General features: G+C 43.6%; 1 protein-coding gene across 2 annotated transcripts in view; it reads right to left on the minus strand.

Moving 5' to 3' along the window:
* Nucleotides 1-25875, minus strand: part of lars2 (leucyl-tRNA synthetase 2, mitochondrial) — a 99836-nt gene that overhangs the window by 15514 nt on the left and 58447 nt on the right. For both annotated transcript variants that reach the window (XM_078419869.1, XM_078419859.1), the window contains exons 18-19: nucleotides 20287-20364; nucleotides 11295-11406 (exon numbers count right to left, since the gene is read on the minus strand). In XM_078419869.1, coding sequence (XP_078275995.1) covers nucleotides 11295-11406; nucleotides 20287-20364 — 190 coding nt within the window. The remainder of the gene's footprint in view (nucleotides 1-11294; nucleotides 11407-20286; nucleotides 20365-25875) is intronic.

A 25875-nucleotide genomic window follows, 5' to 3' on the forward strand; every position in this document is an offset into this window, starting at 1 on the left:
TTGAAAGGAAGCATTCAGGTACAGCAGGCAGTGAAGAAAGCCAATGGAATGTTGGCCTTTATAACAAGAGGAGTTGAGTAAAGGAGCAAAGAGGTCCTTCTGCAGTTGGTCAGGGCCCTAGTGAGACCACACCTGGAGTATTGTGTGCAGTTTTGATTTCCAAACTTGAGGAAGGACATTCTTGCTATTGAGGGAGGTTCACGAGGTTAATTCGCGGAATGGCGGGACTGTCGTACGTTCTAAGACTGGAGCAACTAGGCTTGTATACTCTGGAATTTAGAAGGATGAGAGGGGATCTTATTGAAACATAGAAGATAATTAAGGGATTGGACACGCTAGAGGCAGGAAACATGTTCCCAATGTTGGGGGAGTACAGAACCAGGGGCCACAGTTTAAGAATAAGGGGTAGGCCATTTAGAACGGAGATGAGGAAAATCTTTTTCACTCAGAGAGTTGTGAAGCTGTGGAATTCTCTGACTCAGAAGGCAGTGGAGGCCAATTCTCTAGATGCTTTCAAGAGAGTTAGATAGGGCTCTTAATGATAGCAGAGTCAAGGGATATGGGGAGAGGGCAGGAATGGGGTACTGATTGTGCACGATCAGCCATGATCACAGTGAATGGCGGTGCTGGCTCGAAGGGCCGAATGGCCTACTCCTGCACCTATTATCTAAGGATTACAGAGAAGTAGCCAGTATTAAGAGTGGGGGGGGGGGGGGGGGGGGGGATGGGGCAAGAGCTAGCAAATGGATACAGGTGAGAAGTTGATTGGTATTTAACCGTCAGATGGCAAAACGAAGGGTGCAGGTAGTAGCATAGTCTGCAAGGTGATAATTAGATATCTGATATGTTGCTGCAAGTAAAAATGGAATTGATCTGTTTCAGAAAATATGGCAATAAAACACTATTGGCCAGCCTTCAGAAGTGATGAGAGAAAGGGACACAGGGTGAGAGTCACCTGAAAATGGAAAAGTTAATGTTCATGCCATTGGGCACCACAACAGAATACAAGGTAATTTTCAGGCAGAAGAGCAGACGACACAGGGAGGATACGTGGTACTATTCCTTTAGTTTGTGTTTGGCCTCAACCTGGCAAGGGAGGTGGCTGACAGACAGACGGGTCTGGGATAGGAAGGGAATTGAAATGCTGACAACCAGGGATCTCAATGGTCACAGCGGACAAAGCTCAGGTGCTCGGCAAAGTGGTCGCCTCGTCGGCATTTGGTTTCACCGCTGCAGCGAAGGTCACTTCAAGAGCACTACCTTCAATAGACAAGGTTGGAGGAGGTGCATGTTAGTCTCCCAGGAGATGTAGGGACACGTGTTACACCTCCTATGGTTGCTGGGGAAAGTCGTTGGGTTTGGGGGAGGGATGGGTGTGAAGGAGTGAGCAAACCATGAAGTCACAGAAAGCAGAAAGGGGAGGGGAAGATGTCACTGATGTTAGGATCATGTTGTTGCTGGCGGAAATGTTAAAGAATGATGTGCTGGATATGGAGTTAGTGGGCTGAAAGGTAAGAACTAAGAAAACTCTACCCCAGTTCCTCCAGCTGCTCTTTTTTTTGCTACAGAGTCCAGCATCTGCAGTCTATTGTGCTTCCATTTTCATAGCCAGATTTGGTCTGGATTGTGGCAAGCACGTAGCACCATGGATAGACACAAAAAGCTGGAGTAACTCAGCGGGACAGGCAGCATCTCTGGAGAGAAGGAATGGGTGACGTTTCAGGTCGAGAAAAGAAGGGTCTCGACCTGAAATGTCATCCATTCCTTCTATCCGGAGATGCTGCATGTCCCGCTGAGTTATTCCAGTTTTTTTGTGTCTATCTTTGGTTTAAACCAGCATCCGCAGTTCCTTCTTACAATAGTACTGTGGAACTGACAGAACGGACTTAAATATCTGGGAAAAATTGAAAACCTGCACACTCAAGACAAGTTTCATGAGAGTGAATTTACAAGCTTGCCACTATGAAACGACCTCATACTAACAAGTGGGCCCCTTGAAGCAAATATTATTAGAAAGTTAAGATGATAATTGGATGCAATCCAGAAGAAGAAAAAGATGGGGATTCAAAGGGCAGCCTTTTTGGATGAAATAGCATTGCTTCTATTGCCAATTATATTTGTGAACCAAAACAGATTTGTGTCTTGTAACACTGTCTGAACTCAAGAATGTTTCTGAGCAAAATCTCTTTCAATATGCCTTGCAAAAGTAATTTGCAAAGCAGGACAGTCTGATTATACAAGGATGTGAAGGACATGAGATAATTGAAAGGAATAAATTCAGAATAGTTTATTGTTATATACACCAAGGTGCAATGGAATTCCTTGTGCACATGAAACGCAAAGTGAACAGCATCCACTAATGACAGATACAGCAACAAATACAACAAATGCAAAACAGCAGAAAGGTGTAAAGGTAGACGAGCCAGCCCTTACTGGATAGAGTTAAACACACACATTGGCTAATGGTTTCGCACTTTAGATATTCATTACTGGAAGCTCCAAATACTACTTCACAAGTGCAAGGCACCAAGACAAATTCCTTGTATGTATACAAACCTGGCTAATAAAATGTATTCAATTCAATTAAAAAAACATATATATTCAATAAGCTCAATTTTTGTGCGTAACTTTGGCTTTTATAAATTATATTAAACTCACTCAAGGTGGCATGCTTCAATGACTACCAACTGGTGGCACCAACATCTGTGTGGTGAATTGCTTTGAGAGGTTGGTTATGGCACATATCAACTCTTACCATCGTAAGGAACGGGATCCACATAACTTGCCTACAATAGATTAACTGGGAGGGAGGGAAGGTGGGGGGGGGGGGGGGGGGATCTTGTTGGCTCTTCACTGCACTGGACCACTTGGACAATAAGAATATGTAATGTCAGACAGACGATAGCGCACATTAAATCCAGCCTCCCTTGATTCACTGCAGCTTGCTTAATGTCGTAACATATCCACAGCAGACACCATCCCCTGTCACTAAACCTATCTCTGGAACGCCTAGGCAACAGGGACTCCTATTTATCGACTATACTCTGCCTCCAACGCCATAATCCTATTCAAACTTATCACCAAACTTCAGGACCTAGGAATCAGCACCCACCTCTGCCACTGGATCCTTGAATTTCTGACCCACAGACCACAATCAGTGTGGATAGATGACAACATCTCTTACACAATAATTCTCAACACTGGTGCCCCAATAGGATGTATTTTCAGTCCCCAACTATACTCCCTCTATACTCACGACTGTACAGCTAAATTCGACTCCAACTCCATCTACAAGTTTGCAGGTGACATCGCTGTGGTGGGCAAAATCAGGAATGATGGGACGGAGTACAGGAAGGAGATAGAGAACTTAGTAATGTGGTGTCAAGACAATAACCTCTGCTTCAATGTCAGCAAGATGAAGCAGATAGTTATCGAGTTCAGCAAGCATGGTGGGGTACAGCTCCAACCAGCATTAATGGTACCAAAATGGTTGAGAGCTTCAATTTCCTTGGTATTTATTCACAAAATGCTGGAGTAACTCAGCAGGTCAGGCAGCATCTCAGGAGAGAAGGAATGGGTGACGTTTCAGGTCGAGACCCTTCTTCAGACTGATGTCAGGGGGGCAGGACAAAGGAAGGATATAGGTGGAGACAGGAAGACAGTGGGAGATCTGGGAAGGGGAGGGGAAGAGAGGGACAGAGGAACTATCTAAAGTTGGAGAAGTCAATGTTCATACCACTGGGCTGCAAGCTGCCCAGGCGAAATATGAGCTGCTGTTCCTCCAATTTCTGGTGGGCCTCACTATGGCCGGAGGAGGAGGAGGAGGCCCATGACAGAAAGGTCAGACTGGGAGTGGGAGGGGGTGTTAAAGTGCTCAGCCACTGGGAGATCAGGTTGGTTAAACCGGACTGAGCGAAGTTCAATTTCCTTGGCGTTAGTATTACCAACGATCTGTCGGGGACCAACCATATTAATGCGATAGCCAAGAAGGCCCCCAATGCCTCTACTTCCTTAGCAGACTGAGAAAATTCAGCACATCTCCAATGCCCCATAGAAAACATACTGTCAGGTTGCATGGAAGGTAGACACAAAATGCTGGAGTAACTCAGCAGGACAAGCAGCATCTCTGGATAGAAGGAATGGGTGACGTTTCGGGTCGAAACCCTTCTTCAGAATGAGTCTGGGGAGAGGGAGATACAGAGATAAGGAAGTATAAGGTGTGAAAATGAGACAAAGGGGATGAAGGTCAAGGAAAATGTAGAATAGATCATTGTTAGCTCGGAGAAGGTAACAACAAAGCAAACAGAGATGAAATGTGAATGAGGACAGTCAGACCAGTCGGAAAACTGGGAAAGGGGGGGGGGGGGGGGGGATGGAGAAAGAGGGAAGGCAAGTGTTATTTGAAGTTAGAGGTCAATATTTATACTGGGGTGTAAGCTGCCCAAGCGAAATATGAGATGCTGTTCCTCCAATTTACACTGGGCCTCACTCTAACAATGGAGGAGGCCCAGGACAGAAAGGTCAGTGGGGTAATGGGAGGGGGAGTTAAAGTGTTAAGCAACCAGGAGATCAGGTAGGTTTAGGCGTACTGAGTGGATTCAGGTTGCATCAAACCTTGGTTAGATCTGTTCAAGACCGCTAGAAATTGCAGAGTTGTGGATGTAGCCCCAAACATCACAGAGACCACACTCCCCATTGTTGACCACAGATACAAAGGTTCGAAGCACGCACCACCATACTCAGGAACATCTTCTTCCCCTCTGTTATCAGGCTTCTGAACACATCTTCCATAAGGTAGGGTACTGTCCGATTTATCTCTACCCCATTGTGGACATTGGACTTTATCTATGGAACTAATGCACTACAATGCTGTGAACTATACTCCACACTCTGTCATCTTAGCCTTTGCTCAATTTATGGTACCTGAGTTTGGCCTGATTGTATTTATTACGGCGTCAGGGATGATGCCAGGTTCGACAATGAACACACCAACACTGTAAGTATGGTGAACTCAGGTTTATTGATAGTGACAAGAAAGTCCACGTCCACATAGCGTCGTCGTCAGGGTGCATGTGAGGAGAAGCTGGCAATCTCGGGTTTGTCGCGGCAGCTCAGTCGTGGTCTCGAAGGAGGAAGCATGGAGATCTTGGGCTTCTCCCTGCAGTTCACCCTTCAGTGGAAATGCTGGCCATCTCAGGCTTGTCCTGGCAGCTCAGCTTCTGGGCATCAACAGGTGGCACTGGTGGTCTCAGTCTTATCTTGGTGGCTCAATGTTTGCCTCTGTGTGGGCGCAGTACCTCGTTGTCTGTGGGCGGGTGAGAGGCACTAATAGTCTAAGGCTTGCCCTGGCCGCTCAGTCTTGGCCTCAGAGGAGGCAGCTGTCTATGACTTTTCCTGGCAGCGCAGTCTTGAGCACACGATGGTCTCGGGTTTGTCCCAATGGCTCAGTCTTCCTCCAAACGCACAACAGGGGAACACAGCTAGCAGGAAGTCTGTCTCTGTCTGTGTGTCTGTGTGTCTCTCTCTCCCTCTCAGTCTCTCCCTCTCAGTCTCTCCCTCTGTCTCTCTCTCAGTATCTCTCTCTCCCCGTCTCCCTCTCCGTCTCCCTCTCCCTTTCCTCCCTCCTACTTCTCTCACCCTTTCACTTCTCCCCTCTGGCTGGAATGCCTGGGTTTACAATCCAATATCAGCTAATTGGACACAGTTGTTACTTATGCAACTGTGGCCTCAGCTCAACAGTGCTGAGGTTTGGCCTCTCCTGGCCTGTCTGGCAGTCACGGTGACAGGAGTGTCAGATGAGGGAGGTAGTCTATTTCCTGTGATAGAGACTGCGAGATCAAGAAAAGGAAGTGAGGTGTCGGAGATGGTCCAAGTAAATTTGAGTGCAGGAATAAAATTGGTGGTGAAGTTGATGAAGTCCGTGAGTTCTGTTGGGTGCAGGAGGTAGCACCGATTCAAGTCATCAATGTAACGGAGATAGAGTTCGGGGTTAGGGCCAGTCTACGCCTGGAACAGGGATTGTTCAACGTACCCAACAAAGAAGCGGGCATAGTTGGGGCCCATGCGGGTGCCCATAGCTACGCCTTGGACCTGGAGAAAGTGGGAGGAGTCAAAGGAGAAGTTGTTGAGGGCGAGGACCAGCTGTACTAGACAGAGTAGATTGTTAGTGGAGGGAAATTGGATGGTTCTGCGGTCGAGGAAGAAACGGAGGGCTTTAAGGCCTCCCTGGTGGGGGATGGAGGTGCAGAGTGAGTGCACATCAATAGTAAAGATGAGGGAGTGGGGGCTCGGAAAGCAGAAGTCATTAAGGAGACGATGGGCATGTGAGGTATCTTGGGCATAGGTCGGGAGAGATTGGACCAGGGGGATAGGATGGAGTCGAGTTATGTGGAAATCAATTCCGTGGGACAGGAACAGGCAGAAACAATGGGTCTGCCAGGGCAGTTGTGTTTGTGGATTTGGGGGAGAAGGTGTAGAGATACGGATCAGCGGCAGCAGCATCGGTGGCCCCGGGGAGACAGTGAAGGTCAGCGACAGCGGTGTACCCAGGAAGGCGGTGATAGTCGGCGACAACAGCAGTGGCCCCGGGAAGATCGGCGACAGCGGTGTACCCAGGAAGGCGGTGATAGTCGGCGACAACAGCGGTGGCCCTAGGGAGACGGTGAGAGTCGGCAGCTGCGGCAGTTTCAGTGGTCCGGGCCTGGGAAGGCGGTGAAGTTTAGAGAGGCGGTGGATGTTGGTGCTGCTCCTCGTGGTGGCAATCTTGGCCTCATGGTGTTCGGGCAGGCGGCACATTCCAGCGGTGGGGCCACAGGCCTGTGGGCGGTCGAGTCGAGGCGTGTCAGTGGAGGGACCAGTCTGGAGGCGGACAAGCTTGTGATCCTTGGTAGAGTCCAGGTAGGCGAGGATCTGGCGTTGAATGAAGTACAGTTGGGGCCTGTTGCAGGTGTGTGTGAGTGAGGCCCGGAGCTGCGGGAGTGTCAGAGCGAGGGCCTGCTGGTGCCGGCACATCGCATCCAGTGCAGAACGCAGGGCACGGAAGAACCGTTGCGAAAAGCGGCAGGTCGACTGGCGGTACCTGTAGTCCAGGTTGGGTCTGAGCTGGAATGTCTGGAACCGGAGCTGGAATCTACGAGGTAGAAGATGGAGGCGCAGGCAAGCACGTGAAAACGCACGTGGCTGTGGTTAAAAGGTGGTTGTAGTGCAGGAGGAATCACAGAGGGGGAGCAGCGAGAGGATGGTGCAGAACTCTCGTCGGAGAGAGAACTTCTTCAAAGTAGACATACCTTGAGGAGATTTTGCAGTGGAGCAGATGAAATGTGTAAGAAGGAACTGCAGATGCTGGTTTGAACTGAATATAGACACAAAAAGCCGGAGTAACTCAGCGGGACAGTCCGGACAGAATGGCGGGATCCTGTCTATGCTCTGATTTCACTCCTCCCATCAGGATGAAGGAAAAAATCTAAAGATCTGTGACCATCAAGTTCAAGAATTGCTTCTTCCCAATAACTATTAGGCTCTTGAACACTACACAACATTAAGCTATGAACTATGGACTGTCTTGGGTTGCACTAATGACTTGAGGCTTTTTGCACTATATTGGGATTCTTAATTTATTGAATTTTTGTTTATTATATATTATCAATGTGTATTTAGTTTACAGTCTTGTAATGCTGCTGCAAGTAAGAATTTCATTGTTCCATTGTAGTTATGCCAATTAAATACTCTTGACCCTTAAGAGTCATTTTTACATAAGTATTTGGTGAACAAATGGTTAGAACCTGTGCTCTTTAATTTTGATCACTCTAAGCCCATTAAATGTTCTTCAAAGAATTAAAGCACGATTAACGGTCGGTAAATTACCAGACTATTTGTGAAACAAAACCCAGGTGATAGGAATATTCAAGCATGGAGTCTTCAGAAGAGATTGGGTGAACCATATGTATAAGAAAATAACTGCAGATGCTGGTACAAATCGAAGGTATTTATTCACAAAATGCTGGAGTAACTCAGCAGGTCAGGCAGCATCTCGGGAGAGAAGGAATGGGTGACATTTCGGGTCGAGAGCCTTCGTCAGACTCCATTCCTTCTCTCCTGACATGCTGCCTGACCTGCTGAGTTACTCCAGCATTTTGTGAATAAACACCTTCGATGGATGAACCATATTGTCTCTTGATAAACTACTGATTGGTAAGGGTGTCAGGGGTTATGCGGTGAAGGCAGGAGAATGGGGTTGAGAGGGAAAGATAGATCAGCCATGATTGAATGGTGGAGTAGACTTGATGGGCCAATAGGCCTTATTCTGCTCCTAGAACTTAGGCCTTATGAACTACTTCAAACTATAAAACATACGCCTGGACTGTGCTGCACTGGTGTGTCAATCTAGATTTTCTACTCAACTAAAGACTACACAGAAACAAAGTAATGTTCACGAATGAGCCTTAGCTGACACCTAATGGTGGTTGTTGCAGAAAGCATCTGAAACAAGCTGCCAGAGGGAGCTGTAGAAGTGGATACAATTACGAGTTTCAAAAGATATTTGGACAGATATATGGATTGGAAGGGTTGAGAAGAATGCGAACTAAATGCAGGCAAATATGACAAGCTCAGAATGCCAATTTGGTCAGCATGGACAAGTTGGGCTGAAGGGCTTGTTTTAACGTTGTATAACTGACTCTATAACAAGATGTGCTATTTAGAGAGAAAAGCTATTCTGTAATTTGATCAAGCAAATTGTCAAGTGATGCAAGGCAGACACTAAAAATGACCTTCAGTTACGAAGGAAGAGGAAAATAAATAAATAAGCATCCATTGTTCCTGTTATTGTATGCTAGCCGGCAGCTGGAAGTCATCTGGAGAAACAATAGCCGTGATTGATTAATCTTAAGATAGAGTGGCTCCATTACGAGTTCATTAACATACAAGAAAATAATAAACACATGAATGTACCTCAGCACATATCACAGATCAACTCATACCTGCTATGGACTTAAAACATATGTTCCTTCGTCATAATTGGTACCAAATTCTAGAACACCCTATGCAACAACTCTGTGGGAATACCTTCAACGTAGTGGATCAAAAGAAAGCTCAAATAGAAATGCAAAAATAAATGCCAGGTTTACCAACAACAGCCACATCCAATGAAAAATACAGAAACTTGGGAGCAGGAAAAGGCCGCCAACATGGATGTGGAGAGGATGTTTCAATTGGTGGGAGTGTCTAGAACTAGAGGTCATAGCCTCAGAATTAAAGGACGTTCTTTTAGGAAGATGAGGAGAAATTTCTTATGTCAGAGGGAGGTGAATCTGTGGAATTCTTTGCCACAGAAGGCTCCAGAGGCCATCAGTGGATATTTTTAAGGCAGAGATAGATAGATTCTTGATTAGTACAGGTGTCATAGGTTATGGGGAGAAGGCAGGATTATGGGGTTATGAGAGAGAGACAGATCAGTCATGATTGAATGGCGGGGTAGACTTGATGGGTTGAATGGCCTCATTCTACTCCTATTCCTTATGACCTTAATTTATCAAATAGCATTCACGGTTTCCATGACTCTGACGGCTTGTGTCTCTAGTAAAATAGAACCCTTGACCCCGTTAACCTGAGCGTTTTCTAGTTTAGTTCAGCGGTAGAGTTGCTGCTTTACAGCGAATGCAGCGCCGGAGACTCAGGTTCGATCCTGACTACGGGTGCTGCACTGTAAGGAGTTTGTACGTTCTCCCCGTGACCTGCGTGGGTTTTCTCCGAGATCTTCGGTTTCCTCCCACACTCCAAAGACGTACAGGTATGTAGGTTAATTGGCTGGGTAAATGTAAAAATTGTCCCTAGTGGGTGTAGGATAGTGTTAATGTGCGGGGATCGCTGGGCGGCACGGACTTGGAGGGCCGAAAAGGCCTGTTTCCGGCTGTATATATATGATATGATATGATATGAGTAGGCAAATTTACACTGCTGCACCAGCACAAACATGTTTTGGCATGACCTTTCTCATTTCAATGCAGTATTCTTTATCATCATAGATTCTAAACACCTGGTTTAAATAAAAAAAACAAATCCTTGCTGCTGCCGATTACATGAGAGCTTAATGCTCAACGTCAATTTGAGAATATCAAAATGTTTAATCAGAACAGATGTTAGGCATCCAATGGATTATCTCCCAATGCCTCAAAGACTTTTCACAATTCACATGGCACAGGTCAGGTGTGTAATAAAATAATCTTTGCATGCCTGGATGAGTGCAGTTCCAAAAACATGCAAAGCACTCATCACCATCTGGCATAAAGCAGCTCCCTTAATTGGACCCTCTTCAGCATCGTTGACCTTCACACCCTTCAGTACAGCTGCCACAATGCAAACTATATCCTAAAACTCTTGTTTGTTTGTTTGCTCCTGAACTACAGCCAAAACGGTACACGACAGCGCAACAATTTTAGGCCCACCTTACTCACCGTCATTCCTTTGGTGCCAGTGAAAGAAGTTTCATTGAAATCGGTGTTATATTTTTAAAGTTATTCATGTTTTAAAGTTTAAATCTATCTCCTAGGGAGGGAGGGGGGAGGAGGGAGGATAAGGGGTGTTGAGGGGATGGAATGGGGGAAGGGAAGGGGGGGGAGGAGGGGGTGGACGAGAGGGAGGGGAGAGGGAGGATGGGGAGAGAGGGGGGGAGAGAGGGGGGAAGAAGGGGGGAGAGAGAGGGGGGGAGAGAGGGGGGGGAGAGAGGGGGGGGGAGAGAGGGAGGGAGTGGGTGGGTGGGGGGGAGTAGGGGGGGGGGAGTGGGGGGGGGGAGTTGGGGGGGAGTGGGGGGGGGAGGGGGGAGGGGGGGGGAGGGGGGGGAGAGAGGGGGGGGAGAGGGTGCTGCACCAATGCAGGAGAGGTTTGGACCAAACGGGTCCACTTGGTCTAGTATCTACTGAATCCACTGCATCAACTCTTTAATCTGTCACTTGACATTGTGAGCTCTATCATCTGGAAGAACAAAGGCAGCAGGTACAAGGGATGGATCACCATCACCAACAGGTTACCCTTCTTGTTGCACACTGTCCGACTTGGTAAATATTAATATTCTGTCATTCTCACCGGATCAAATTCTGCAAATCCTTCCCAATACCACTGTTAGAGTATACTACACTGACTGTAGGATGTTATGAAGGCAACTCAAAATCACCTTTACGATAAAGGATAGAGAATTCAAATTTCAAGTGTCAAAGTCAGCATTACATTCATGGACTGGTTTTATAACTCTTTTTGATAAACGCGACAATTTTTTGTCGCAACACAAGAATTGGTTTTACCTTTCCACAACTCTGATGCCAGATGTGGAGCCATCGGAGCCACCATAATGCACAAGGCTGCTAGAGCCTCTTCAAATTCCCTGCTATGGAGAATTACTCGAGGAGTAGTTTGCTGAAAGAAAGGTTAAGGGGAAGAAAAAAAAATCTTCATTTACAGTATGAACCTGGAGCCAATTCCTTCAAGAACAGAAATCAGAGTAGATGGCTATACAGTAAATCCTCGTTTTAACGGACTCCTTTATAACAGATTTTGGTTCTAGCAGATGGACCTGCCGACGCCAACCCAGCTCGCGTGGCCTCCCCGACCCTGGCTTCCAATGCCACGCCCGACTCCCTCCCCTTATAGTCTGTTATAATGAGGGTTAACTGTACTGCCCTTTCAGCCAGCTCCGCTACTCAGTAAGATCACAGCTGATCATCCACCTTCCTACCCATTTCCATATCCTTTGATTACCTTAATGCTTCAAAACCAATTAATTTCAGAAATAAAAATATCCATTGCCAGGATATCGACGGACCTCGAAGGTAGAATCTCTAAAGATTTGGCACAGTGGCGCAGCAGTAGAGTTGCTGCCTTACAGACCCGCCAGAGACCCGACTTCGATCTGGACTACGGGTGCTATCTGTATGGAGTTGTTGTTTGTAAATAGTTCCTTGTGAGTAGGATAGAACTAGTGTACATATGATGGCTGGTTGGCATGGGCATGGTAAGGTAACAGGCCTGTATCTATGCTGTATCTCTAAATTAAAACTAAAATTTACAACACTTTCAATTAAGAATTTTTCATTATCTTGATTCCAAACAGCTAAACCATTATTCTGGGATTCTCCACCCCCACCCCTCATTTATAGAACCTTAAAACTGAGAGAAAAAAAATCCTCCCAGAACACTATTAATCTCAGTGAGGTCACCTCTGATTCTTCTAAACCTCAGTGAAAATAATTTATTCTATGCATTCTCAAACCAAAGGCCTAATTCAGATTAGTTTACTCTTATATACACCATGATGCAAAAAAATCCCTTGTTGACATGAAGCTCAGAATACACCGTATATGTGATTTTGACAGATACACCAATAAATACAATATTAAATGCAAAACAGTGCAAATATTGTTGTGCAATCTGCAGGAGTTCAATAAAAAAAGGACAACCCCTTCATCCCAGAGAATACCCAAGAGAATGAAATACATTTAGGTACATCATGATGTCTAATATTTCAGAGCAATTCACTGCGCAAAGGGAGTGTACTGTGGGGTTGGAGACAGATATAGATGTGGCAAGGATGGCAGATTTCCTGTCCTAATTAGTGAACCAAATATGCTTTTGTGTCAGACCAATAACTCCACAGTTGCCATTAATAATACTAGCTTTATAATTCACTAGACGACCCGTGGACCCATTGGGTCCAAACCTCTTCTGCATTGGTCTAGCAGCCTCCCCTACCCCACTCCAAAAGCGCATAGCAAGATCCCAGGGTATATCCAAGGCTGTGGCGGCCGGGGAGTCTCCCCCGGGACCGAGGGCGGGTGAGGGGGGAGAGGAAAGGGGAGAGGGAGCCACTCACTCCAGCCCCAGGCGGCTATCGCGGTGGCCAGCAGCAGGAGAGCAGCCGCAAGGCGCTGACCCATGTTCGTCCTGCCGACGGCCATCTTCTTTGACCTTCTGTCTGCCCCCCTGCTTTACCACGGGAGGAAGGTCAGGCGCGGGGCACGCCGAGACAGGCACCGGTCCTGCGCAGGCTGCGCAGGCGCGCCGCCGCCGGGCCTGGCAACCCTCCCCTGTTGTGACGCCGTATTAGATCAAAATGGCGAATTCAAAATGGCGATCTCATATGACCCGTTGGGTTCCCATTGTGACGCCGAACACGGAAGTATTACATCAAAATGACGTCCCATTCAATAGACAATAGACAATAGACAATAGGTGCAGGAGTAGGCCATTCAGCCCTTCGAGCCAGCACCGCCATTCAATGCGATCATGGCTGATCACTATCAATCAGTACCCCGTTCCTGCCTTCTCCCCATACCCCCTCACTCCGCTATCCTTAAGAGCTCTATCCAGCTCTCTCTTGAAAGCATCCAACGAACTGGCCTCCACTGCCTTCTGAGGCAGAGAATTCCACACCTTCACCACCCTCTGACTGAAAAAGTTCTTCCTCATCTCCGTTCTAAATGGCCTACCCCTTATTCTCAAACTGTGGCCCCTTGTTCTGGACTCCCCCAACATTGGGAACATGTTATCTGCCTCTAATGTGTCCAATCCCCTAATTATCTTATATGTTTCAATAAAGCTTTTTAAAGTTTATAAAGTGAATTTTAAAATATAACGAAACTTCATACTGCACACCGCAGGCGAATGGTGAGTAAGATGGCCCTAAATTTGTTGCGCTATCGTGTGCCGTTTTGGCGGTATTTCGAGAACATACATACAAATATATATACTTACAAGATGAGACTTTTAGCGAAATGTATATCGATGTTAATTCAATTATGTGAAGCAATTAATCGTGGTATTTCAACCTTATCCTCTGCAGCAGAATTATGGTATTGTTAAAAACTAATCATTCTGAATCTATCTTAATCAATCTGCCCAAGTGCTGAACACAGGGAATAGTATCATTTTATTTGATTATTAGGACAATTTCCGCAGAGAGGATGATGATTCTTAGTTTTTCTAAAACAATCCAATAATCCAATCAATCTCATTCTTTCACTCTTGGAGGGCCCTGCTAATTACTGCGCTCCAGAACCAATTTCCTTTCTCAGGTCCTGATCAACTCTGTCTTCGTTATTCTTGTAGACAGCAAGTTCTTATTCATAACCACTCACTTTTTTTTTTGCATCCTCCAATGGACTTTCACATCCAACTAAAGCAACTAGAATTGAATACTATTTCATTTGTGGCTAAATCAGTCTTTTATAAAGAATCTTTTTATTTTGCATGCGATGCCATTATGTAGTCTATAATCCCAAACACTTGATTATTTGCTCTCTCTCGTCATTTTCAAACATAAACATGGCAGGACCTGACTTCATATTACTTTCTTGTTCAATTCCTGCAATTCACTCTTTGTTCTCGTTGTCCTCTAGGGTCTTGTCTTTTGGATAATCGGGAGAAAGTAAAGTGGTAATGTCAGAACCCACCCATTGCTGCAACTGATGAAGCAAAAGCTTTTCACTGTACCTTGGTACACGTGACAATAAACTAACCTGATCTGATAGGTTGGATTGCAGGGTAAATACAGTTCCCAGAGACTCTATTTTCACATTTCACCACCCCAACTATGCATATTACACCTGACACTGGTCCTATTGCCATCTTGTCCCTTGACCTTTTAGTGCCATTATTTGCAACGCTTCATTCCAAAGATGGCCTCGATGCCTCTACATTCTTCCCTGACTTTCCTTCTGTCACCTGTTTTATACTTAACCAAACACAATCCACCACCCTTCATCCACTCATGTCACAATTTATTGCAAGGATGGAAGTGACTTAAGAGGCTGTTTGCTTCCTCTCTCAAAGTCTGCTGTCTTCATTGAAAGATTCAACTTTGTTATTAAAAAGGATGAAGAAATCATTTAGATCAAATAAATAAATTGCTCATCTGAATTTTCTCTAGCATTGTTCAGTTCTGGAGACTACATTTCATTTCTGAAGAGCATATGATTTGAAATGACTTTTCCCAAGCTCCGGTGGTGATAATTAATTGGCTCCAAAGTTAAACTTCAGCTGGCGTTGGCTGAAAGCTGAAGTAACATTAAAAGACTGGCTTCTTCTTTTCTAAATCCAGTCTCTTTCTCGCGCACAAGTTCATCTATCATTCCTTTAGTGTCATAAATTATTTACACAGATTTTGAACATAAAAATTACATCTGAGATGTAATGGGAATATTTATTTTCTTTCTCACAACGTAGCCTGTGTTTTTAATTAAACAATGATTTTCCCCTCAGTACAGCACTTCAGATTTGTCCTCTTGTATTCCAAAATCATTGGAAGAAGAGCTCTCGAGCTGAAAATGTTTGAAGCAAAAATGACTGAGCAGTGCAGATGGGCCGAGAGATTCAACGTGTTGCTGATTTTCAAACAGCACAATTTTGTATGGGTTCGAGCAAAAATATTAACCCCATTCTCAGTTTTTGGAAATGGATAATCTTTAAAGAAATATAATGAAGGCAAGGTACAAAAAAATACAATGGTTTGATCAAAAATTATGAATGCATTTTTAACTTCAACCGTAAAGGAATACTGGGTATTTGAGATTCTTAATACAAAGCAAGAAACGGCAACAGAAAATTTTGCGAAAAGCATTTTGATACAAGGGCCTATTGTAGTCGACTTTGACAATCTCAAAAGAATCTATTTATTGTAAGGTAACGTCCATTTAGTTGCCTTCCTGTGATAATTTTGGAACAAACGTTATCACCATAATGAAATAGGTTCTTCAGGTTGAGTTTTCAATGAAACAAATGCCCATTGACTCTAATTTAATAGGTACCTGGAAATTCAAAAGGGCACAGCACACTGGAAATCAAAGGCTACGGTTTTTATAGGGTCAGGAACATTTTGCCAAGTAAAACACAAAGAATAATTGTTCTGTTAAATTGCAGAAATGTGTTCTCTTAGGGCCATAAAGTTTAATTTGTCTATTGTATTTCATGAGTAAGTTCTTACTGAGGTCAATTCAATGGGGCAAGGGTGTCTGATGAAATCTCTCACTTATCCAAGAGAAGAAAGAGGAAACATATATAGGATTTGCACAGTATAGGGAGAAAGTGAAAGACACAGTTGAATAGTTTTAAGAAAGTTCGAAAGAGGAAGTCGCCAAGCAGATGGAGCGCTGCAGTGCAAGGTAGAATAGTTTAACTTTGTGTCTTTAAAACCATGACCATCAGTGAAAAAGTGGAGAACTAAGGAGAAGCTAAATACAGAAATACAAAACAGACACGACTGCACAACCATGGGAGATCGCATCAGTGAGAAAAGACATAATCATGGGCGGGGGTGACCATCAGGATAGTGCAGTCAACTTGTTGGAGGTAATGGGGTACAGAGGGGAAAACAGTGAACACAAAAAGTTGTCAGCAGTTTGAGCTATTCAAATTTAGTTAAATACAAAACAACACACTGCAATTTCCATCTTTGTACTTTCTCACAAAAGAATGCTTCCTAAGTCTAAAAATAAATTCTTTTTTTTCCCAGCAAGATCATGAAAACAACCCCGAGGGAATGGAACTTTGGAAAAATAATGAAGTTTGGCCTTGGGGAATGGGCCTTGCATAAACGAGGATCTCTTCAAATAGAAACCAACTGAAAAAAATTAAAGAAACATACAAAAATGCCCTCCATAATGTTTGGGACAAAGGCCCATCATTTATTTATTTGCCTCTGTACTCCACAATTTGAGATTTGTAATAGAAAAAAATCACATGTGGTTTAAGTGCACATTGTCAGATTTTAATAAAGGCCATTTTTATACATTTTGGTTTCACCATGAAGAAATTACAGCAGTGTTGAAACATTGTCCCCCCATTTCAGGGCACTATAAAGTTTGGGACACAGCAATGTCATGTAAATGAAAGTAGTCATGTTTAGTATTTTGTTGCATATCCTTTGCACGCAATGACTGCTTGAAGTCTGCGATTCATGGACATCACCAGTTGCTGGGTGTCTTCTCTGGTGATGTTCTGCCAGGCCTGTATTGCAGCCATCTTTAGCTCATGCTTCCTTTGGGGGCTAGTCCCCTACAGTTTTCTCTTCAGCATATAAAAGGCATGTTCAATTGGGTTCAGATCGAGTGATTGATTTGGCCACTCAAGAATTGACCATTTTTTGCTTTGAAAAACTCCTTTGTTGCTTTAGCAGTATGTTGGAGATCATTGTCTCGCTGTAGAATGAACCGCCGGCCAATGAGTTTTGAGGCATTTGTTTGAACTTGAGCAGACAGGATGTGTCTGTACACTTCAGAATTCATTATGCTACTGCCATCAGCTGTTGTATCATCAAGATATGTGAGCCAGTACCCTCAGCAGCCATACATGCCCAAGCCATAACACCCCTATCACCGTGTTTCGCAGATGAGGTGGTATTCTTTGGATCTTGGGCAGTTCCTTATCTCCTCTCCTCCATATTTTGCTCTTGCCATCACTCTGATATAAGTTAATCTTTGTCCCATCTGTCCACAAGATCTTTTTCCAGAACTGTGGTTGCTCTTTTAAGTAGTTCTTGGCAAATTGTAACCCAGTCATAAACACTGCTGTAATTTCTACATGGTGAAACTAAAATGTATAAAAATGGCCTTTATTAAAATCTGACAGTGCACTTTAACCACGTGATTTTTTTCTATTACAAATCTCAAATTGTGGAGTACAGAGGCAAATAAATAAATGATGGGTCTGTATCCCAAACATTATGGAGGGCACTGTATCACAGGAAATTAGAGCTAACAACATCCACTGCAAAATGCCAATAGACATCATTAATCATTAATGCCAATAGACATCATTACCTACAGCTTTAATACTGCTTCAAGGCCAGAAACCCAGTGCCTTGTAAATTTGTGAGAGCATTCTTTAATTATTGTTGAAAAATCTAGTCATTACTCCTCACACAGAATCTAGTCCCAAATGACTACATAGACAGCAAATCAAAATTGCCTTCACAGATTTGTTTATTCAACTGCTGTGGTATTGATTGGGAAAGAAAACAAGAGTGCAGAAGATGCCAACATCGTTCTCATTACTGAGAACTGTAATTGTGTTGCAGTTTATTGCTAAGGCAACCACTTGAGCGATTTCCTTTTAAATTGGTTCCTTATCAGCTGATAACTTTCAGCTATATTATGCATTGCTCATAATGGAGAGCAAAATCTCAAAGGATATGGGGGAAAATTAGAGAATGAACCGGGGCAACATGGATGAAAGAAAATAAAAAGTGTGCATAAACAACAGTGCAAGTTTCCACCTAAAGCTGTTAAACTCGCCCCTGAGAAAACTTCATTGAGTAATGAATTAACCCAAATTAATTCCATCTGTTAATTTACTATTGGGTCAAATATGGCCACCACATGTGGCAATCACACCTGTGGGCAGTGCCTGAAATGAGAACAAAGATAAACAGCATCAAACGAACTTTAGAAACACAAAAGAGCAGAGGTCCAAATCTGAATCAAAATGACAATAAATGAAATTGCAACTCAAGATTTAAAAAAACTGCAGATCGCAAGCTCTCTTTTATGATTCCTACGTGGAAATTGAATTGACACACCAACAAAATAAAGGAGAAGTTATTATTACAGTTTATTTAAAAATTGATTGAATTTGTTCATTCAATATCAGTTGTTCAGTTTTATATATTGAAGAACCTTGCTGTAAACAGAAAAGAAACTGACCAATGACAACTAATATTCTGCACATAACTGAGGTTTAAATCATCAACTCAAATATTGTGCAGAAAAAAAAAGATATTTCACACTTCTGAAATACCTCAAATAAACCTTCATTTCTCCATTCCAGCCCATTCTTAGTTTCGAGAGGTCATAAGATCATGAGATAGGAGCAGAATTAGGCCATTCGGCCCATCATCATTTAATCATGGCTGACTTATCTCTCCCTCCTCACCCCATTCTCCTGCTTCCTCCCCATAACCTCTGATGCCTGTACTAATCACGAATCTATCTATCTCTACCTTAAAAATATCCACTGACTGCCTCCACAGCCTTCTGTGGCAAAGAATTCCACAGATTCATCACCCTCTGACTAAAGAAATTCCTTCTCATCTCCTTCCTAAAAGAACGCCCTTAAATTCTGAGGCTGTGACCTCTAGTCCTAGACTCTCCCACCAGTAGAAACATCCTCGCCACATCCACCCCATCCAAGCCTTTCACTATTCTGTACGTTTCAATGGGGTCCCCCCTCATTGGGATGTGTTTGATTTAAGGTGGGTGAAGGGAGAAATGGTGAAGAAGAGCACGACTTATAGCAGCTTCATTCTCAATCATTCTCACCACCTCATCAACACTGAACTTTGGACCCGATGACTCTTTTCTGCATTCTCCTGTCCATTCACTTCAGAGATGCTGCCTGACCCGCTGAGTTTATGTTTTACTCAAGATTCCAGCATTCGCAGTTCCTTGACATCAGCATTTTCCTTTTGCTATCCTCTCCTCATTCCCATTGCTACCTCCAGCTCCTTTAGTTTGAGCTACCTACATAATGGGAACGATATCAACATGTATTTGTTCCACCCAAAGGTTATCAGGAAGTCTCTTATCTGAACATGTGTAACCTCTGCACCCTCCATCGGCTAACTTCAATCACACTCGTCTGCGACCAAATGCTAGACAGATGGTGAGTATGGTTGGGAATGTGGGGAGAGTGAAATTGGTTTTGTGTAAATGGATATTAAACATTAAGTGTGGGATCAGTGTGTCAAAGAGCCTCTGTGTGGCATAAATCTATGTCCCTCCCCATCTCTATTCTTACTGTCCTGGAAGGCTTCTATTTTCTTTCAAAATTAAATTTGCTGGTCTCCATAAAGTTAATTCTGATGAAGTACATTTTGTATCTGCTACTGGTCACCTTCTTAACAACCTCGCAAAAGTTAGATGAATGAAAACAGTTCTTGCGTCATGCTCTCTTATAACGCTGCTGCAAGATCTATCATCTCCTGTTCCTCCATGCGGGAAGTTCCTGGCTTCCATTTGGCAAACAAAACATTGTTTACAGATCTGCACTGACAAAATTGCAAAGGTCATAATGCCATTCACTACTGAAGTGTATGTTATTTGACAACTATAAAAAGTGTTACGAAATAAATTCATAAAAATGTGATTTAAGTTCAGCACTAAATATTCCAGTTCTTAATTATATGAATATGCAAAGCTGCTCGACAGATGTTCTGTGCTTTCCCTGGCTGACTGAGATACTTGAAGCCCGTTGTACTCAGTAACTTCCTGCTTCTTAGCGCTTAGAGATTTGTGGAACTGCACTTACTGATAAAGTGTTTGTGAGGCCCATTAGCCGGGATATTGCAGCATTCAGCAGGAAATCCTTGGTCAAGTAGCTGGTTACCTAAACACATTTAAGCAAGGGTAACAAGATTAAAAACAATTCTTGCAATACTTGGCTAGCCAAGTGAAAATTGCAGACAGCTATCCTCTGATCGAGAAACAAAAGCACACATTTGGTGCAGTTTTACCTTGGTAACGAGATTTAAAATAATAGTGCTTGGTGTCAGCTGTGGCAGACTTGGCAGCAGTCTTGTTTGAAACATAGAAAATAAGTGCAGGAGGAGGCCATTTGGCCCTTCGAGCCAGCACCACCATTCATTGTGATCATGGCTGACATTCACAATCAGTAACCGGTGCCTGCCTTCTCCCCATATCCCACTAGCCCCTAGAGCTCTATTTAAGTTGCTGGTCTCTATCTAACTTGCTGTTGGAATAAGAAAACGGATTGTTTAAATACCACTCCAGAGAACCAAAGACTGCTGCACTGGCTGGAATGCCATTTTTTGGCAGAGATAGGGCAGGAGAAAAAGACCCTAAACCGAGGCTCTGTCAGGAAACTGTCCAAGGAGTTGTTGTCAATGTCCAGGAAAGCATTCATCCTTCCAACAGATCACCACACTACCGTTTGTGAGAACTTGCCGCATGTAGATTGTCTGCCGCATTTTCTACATTACAGTGGAATTCTCCAATTCCAAAGTTATTAATCAATTGTGAAACACACTAGATCAAACTGTGGTTATGAAAGATTTTTTAGAAATGTAATTAATAAGAGAATTGCAAGTCAGAATGTGGGACTTAGTTCACAATAATAACATAAACAAAACTTGAGCAGTTCATCGTGGCTCACAAGAACACAGATATTACAACTTCAGCTTGCTTTAAATTTTGGATCCTGTTAACTTCTGTTTTGCATAATTCAGAGCAAGCTTCACCACTAACAAACAACTATTTATCCATAAATAGACACAAAATGCTGGAGTAACTCAGCGGGACAGGCAGCATCTCAGGAGAGAAAGAACGGATGACGTTTCAGCTTGAGTCTGAAGAAGGGTCTCGACCCAAAATGTCACCCATTCCTTCTCTCCAGAGATGCTGCTTTTCTGCTTAGTTACTCCAGCATTTTGTGTCTAATCTTCCAATTAAACCAGCATCTGCAGTTCCTTCCTACACTAACTAATTATCCATAAACTCTAAGCCAAAGGATCAAGGATCACAAATGACCATTGATTACCCCCAATTTTTCCTCACTGTGTTGGCAATCTTTTCACTACTCATTTCACCTAAATATGGCAAGATTTTTGTTGAGCTTTCATTTTAAGGGCATCCTTGAAGAGAATAAGTAAGTACAAGCAGAGCTGTCTCAGCTGTCTCCAACCTTCAATCGATAGACTTAAAATGTTTTTAATGATAGTTCCAGTGGCAGAAGGATTGGTAATCAATGACACAAATTTTCTCCATGACTGTTTTTACATTGTACAATTTCTTCTTTAACTCCACTCAATTTCCCCAGATCGAAACTGTAGCTAGGGGTACTCGCAAGAATCCAAGCTATGCCCATCCATTTGTGAGATATGTCAAAGAGTTTCTGTTTCAATCCTACCTAGGCTGCATTCTCCAACTCTTTTTTTCAGTATACTGCCAACAGTAATGGTGCTGTTACCTGCATTCATACAGAACTGTAAAATGTCATTACCTTTGCTGCCAATTTTGACCATGCTCACTCATATCAACAATTTGGATGAGAATGTACAAGGCACGATTAGTAAGCTTGCAGGTGACACTAAAATAGGTGGTATCGTAGACAGTGAAGATAGTTATCAAGAATCACAGTGGGATCTTGGATCAGCTGCGAAAGTGGGTCGAGGAATGGCTAATGGAATTTAATTCAGATAAGTGTGAGGTGTTGCATTTTGGGAAGCTAAAGCAGGGCAGGACCTTCACTGTGAACGATGGGGCCCTGGGGAGTTGTACAGCAGATGGATCTAGGAGTACAAGTACATAGTTCCCCAAAAGTGACGTTGCAGGTGGGGTGCGAAGATGATTTTTGGCACCCTTGCCTTCATCAGTCAGGCAATTGAATGAAGTTGGGACATTTTATTACAGTTGTAGACCTTTAAAAGCACACATATGGAGTATTGTGTTTAGTTCTGGACACCGTGCTGTAGGAAAAATGCCATTAGGATGCAGAGAAGATATGCAAGGATGTTGGCAGGAATCAAGGCCCTGACCTGTTGGGGAAAGATTGTGCTAGCTTGGACTTTATTGCTTGGAGTGAAGGAGGCTGAGGGCTGATAATATGGAGGGGTGTAAGCTCATGAGAGGAACAGACAGGGTGGAGGAACAGACAGGGTGAATGCACAGACTTTTCCCAGAGAGGGGAATTAAGAAATAGAGGAGATAGGTTTAAAGTGAGAGGGAAAAGATTCAATACAAAACTGAGGGACAACTTTTTCACACAGAAGGTGGTGGGTACATGAAACAAGTTGTCAGAGGTAGGTTGGTCAGGCAGTTACATTAAAGGCATTTAATATAAATCTGTACAGGTACATGGTTAGGAAAGGGTTAGAGAGATATGGTCCAAATGAGGACAAATTAACTAATTAGGCCGAAGGGCCTGTTTCTGCACTGTGTGACGATTCACATGATCCATCTCTTCTGACAATTCCTTCCCTTTGTGGATCACTTCACCTGTTTCATGGGATGGCTAAGTGACAAATATCCATTTCAAGCTCACTGACATCCACAGCTATCTTGAATATATTTCCTCCCACTACCTCTCATTGGAATCCTATTCCATTCTCCCAGTTTCTCTTTCGTATATCTGTTACAATGATGAGACATGAGTACGGGTGTCAGGAGTTATGAGGAGAAGGCAGGAGAATGAGGATAAGAGGGAAAGATAGATCAGCCATGATTGAATGGCGGAGTAGACTTGATGGACTGGATGGCCTAATTTTGCTCCTATAACTTATGAATGTATGACATTCTACACAGACACTTTGGAAATGTCTTTCTTCTCCCTAAACCATGCGTTCCTCTTTATCATAGTTGAAAGAATCATAGAAACATAGAAAATAGGAGCAGGAGGAGGTCATTCGGCCCTTTGAGCCAGCACCGCCATTCATTGTGATCATCCACAATCAGTAACCTGTGCCCAACTTCTCCCCATATCCCTTGATTCCACTAGCCCCCAGAGCTCTATCTACCTCTCTCTTAAATTTGGCCTCCACTGCCCTCTGTGCCAGAGAATTCCACAAATTCACAAGTCTCTGAGTGAAAAGGTTCCTTCTCACCTCAGTTTTAAATGCCTCCCCTTTATTCTAAGACTGTGGCCCCTGGTTCTGGACTCCCCCAACATTGGGAACATCCTTCCTGCATCTAGCTTGTCCAGTCCTTTTATAATTTTATATGTCTCTATAAGATCCCCTCTCATCCTTCTAAACTCCAGTGAATACAAGCCTAGTCTTTTCAATCTTTCCTCATATGACAGTCCTGCCATCCCAGAGATCAATCTCGTGAACCAACGCTGCACTGCCTCAATTACAAGGATGTCCTTCCTCAAATTAGGACACCAAAACTGTACACAATACTCCAGATGTGGTCTCACCAGGGCCCTATACAACTGCAGAAGAACCTCTTTACTCCTATACAAATCTTCTCGTTATGAAGGCCAACATGCTATTAGCTTTCTTCACTGCCTGCTGTACCTGCACGCCAACTTTGGGTGACTGGTGTACAAGGACACCCAGGTCTCGTTGCACTTTCCCCTTACCTAACCTGACACCATTGTGATAATAATCTGCCTCCTTGTTTTTGTCGCCAAAGTGGATAACCTCACATTTATCTACATTATACTGCATCTGTCCACTCATTCAACCTGTCCAGGTCACCCTGCAACCTCCTAACATCCTCGTCATAGTTTACACTGCCACCCAGCTTTGTGTCATCTGCAAACTTGCTAGTGTTACTTCTAATTCCTTCATCCAAATCATTAATATATATGGTAAACAATTGTGGCCCCTACACCGAGCCTTGCGGCACTCCACTCGCCACTGCCTACCAAAAAGGACCCGTTTACTCCTACTCTTTGCTTCCTGTCTGCCAACCAATTCTCTATCCATGTCAACACCCTACCCCCAATACCATGTGCTTTAATTTTGCTCACCAACCTCCCGTGTGGGACCTTATCAAAGGCTTTCCGAAAGTCTAGATACACTACATCCACTGGCTCCCCTTCATCCATTTTGTCACATCCTCAAAAAATTCAAGCACGATTTCCCTTTCATAAATCCATGCTGACTTGGACTTATCCTTTTACTGCTATCCAAATGCACCGTTATTACCTTTAATAATTGACTCCAGCATCTTCCCCATTACTGATGTCAGGCTAACTGGTCTGTAATTCCTCGTTTTCTCTCTCACTCCTTTCTTGAAAAGTGGGATAACATTAGCTATCCTCCAATCCACAGGAACTGATGCTGAATCTATAGAACATTGGAAAATGATCACCAATGCAACCACTATTTCTAGAGCCACCTCCCTGAGTACCCTGGGATGTAGACCATCAGGCCCTGGGGATTTATCAACCTTCAGTACCATCGTCTACCCAATACTATTTCTCGTCTAATGCAAATTTCTTTCAGTTCCTCTATCCCCCTAGATCCTCTGGGAGATTGTCTGTGTCTTCCTTAGTGAAGACAGATCCAAAGTACCTGTTCAACTCTTCTGCCATTTCCTTGTTACCCACAATAAAATCACCCGTGTCTGCCTTCAAAGGACCCACATTTGTCTATGCTAATCTTTTTCTCTTAACATATCTAAGGAAGCTTTTACTGTCCTTCTTTATATTCTTGGCCAGCTTCCCCCCGTACTTCATCTTTTCAGCCCGTATTGCCCGTTTTGTTTCCCAATCCTCTGGCTTCCCACTACTCTTTGCTATGTTATACACCTTTTCTTTTTTAGTTTTATTCCATCCCTAACTTTCCTTGTCAGCCGCAGTTGCCTCCTACTCCCCTTAGAATCTTTCTTCCTCTTTGGAATGAAATGATCCTGCATCTTCTGGTCATTCCTGCTAGGATCCTTTTCCAGTCGACCTTGGCCAGCTCCTCTCTCATGCCTTCATAGTCCCCTTTGTTCAACTGCAACACTGACATTTCCGATTTAACCTTCTCCCTCTCAAATTGCAGATTAAAACAAATCATATTATGATCACTACCTCCAAGCGGTTCCTTTACCTCTTATCAAATCTGGTTCATTGGACAACACTAAATCCAGAATTGCCTTTTCTCTGGTAGGCTCCAGTACAAGCTGCTCTAAGAATCCATCTCAGAGGCACTCTACCGACTCTCTTTCTTGGGGTCCAAAACCAACATGATTTTCCCAGTCAACCTGCATATTGAAATCCCCCATCACCACAGTGGCATTATCTTTCTTTCATGCCAGTTTTAACTCCTGCTGCAACTTACACCCTACATCCGGGCTATTATTTGAGGGTCTGTAGATAACTCCAATTAGTGTCTTCTTACCTTTACAATTCCTCAACTCTATCCACAGTGACTCTACATCGTCAGTC

Source organism: Rhinoraja longicauda, chromosome 2, assembly GCF_053455715.1.
Source record: "Rhinoraja longicauda isolate Sanriku21f chromosome 2, sRhiLon1.1, whole genome shotgun sequence".
Taxonomy (NCBI): Eukaryota; Metazoa; Chordata; class Chondrichthyes; order Rajiformes; family Arhynchobatidae; genus Rhinoraja; species Rhinoraja longicauda.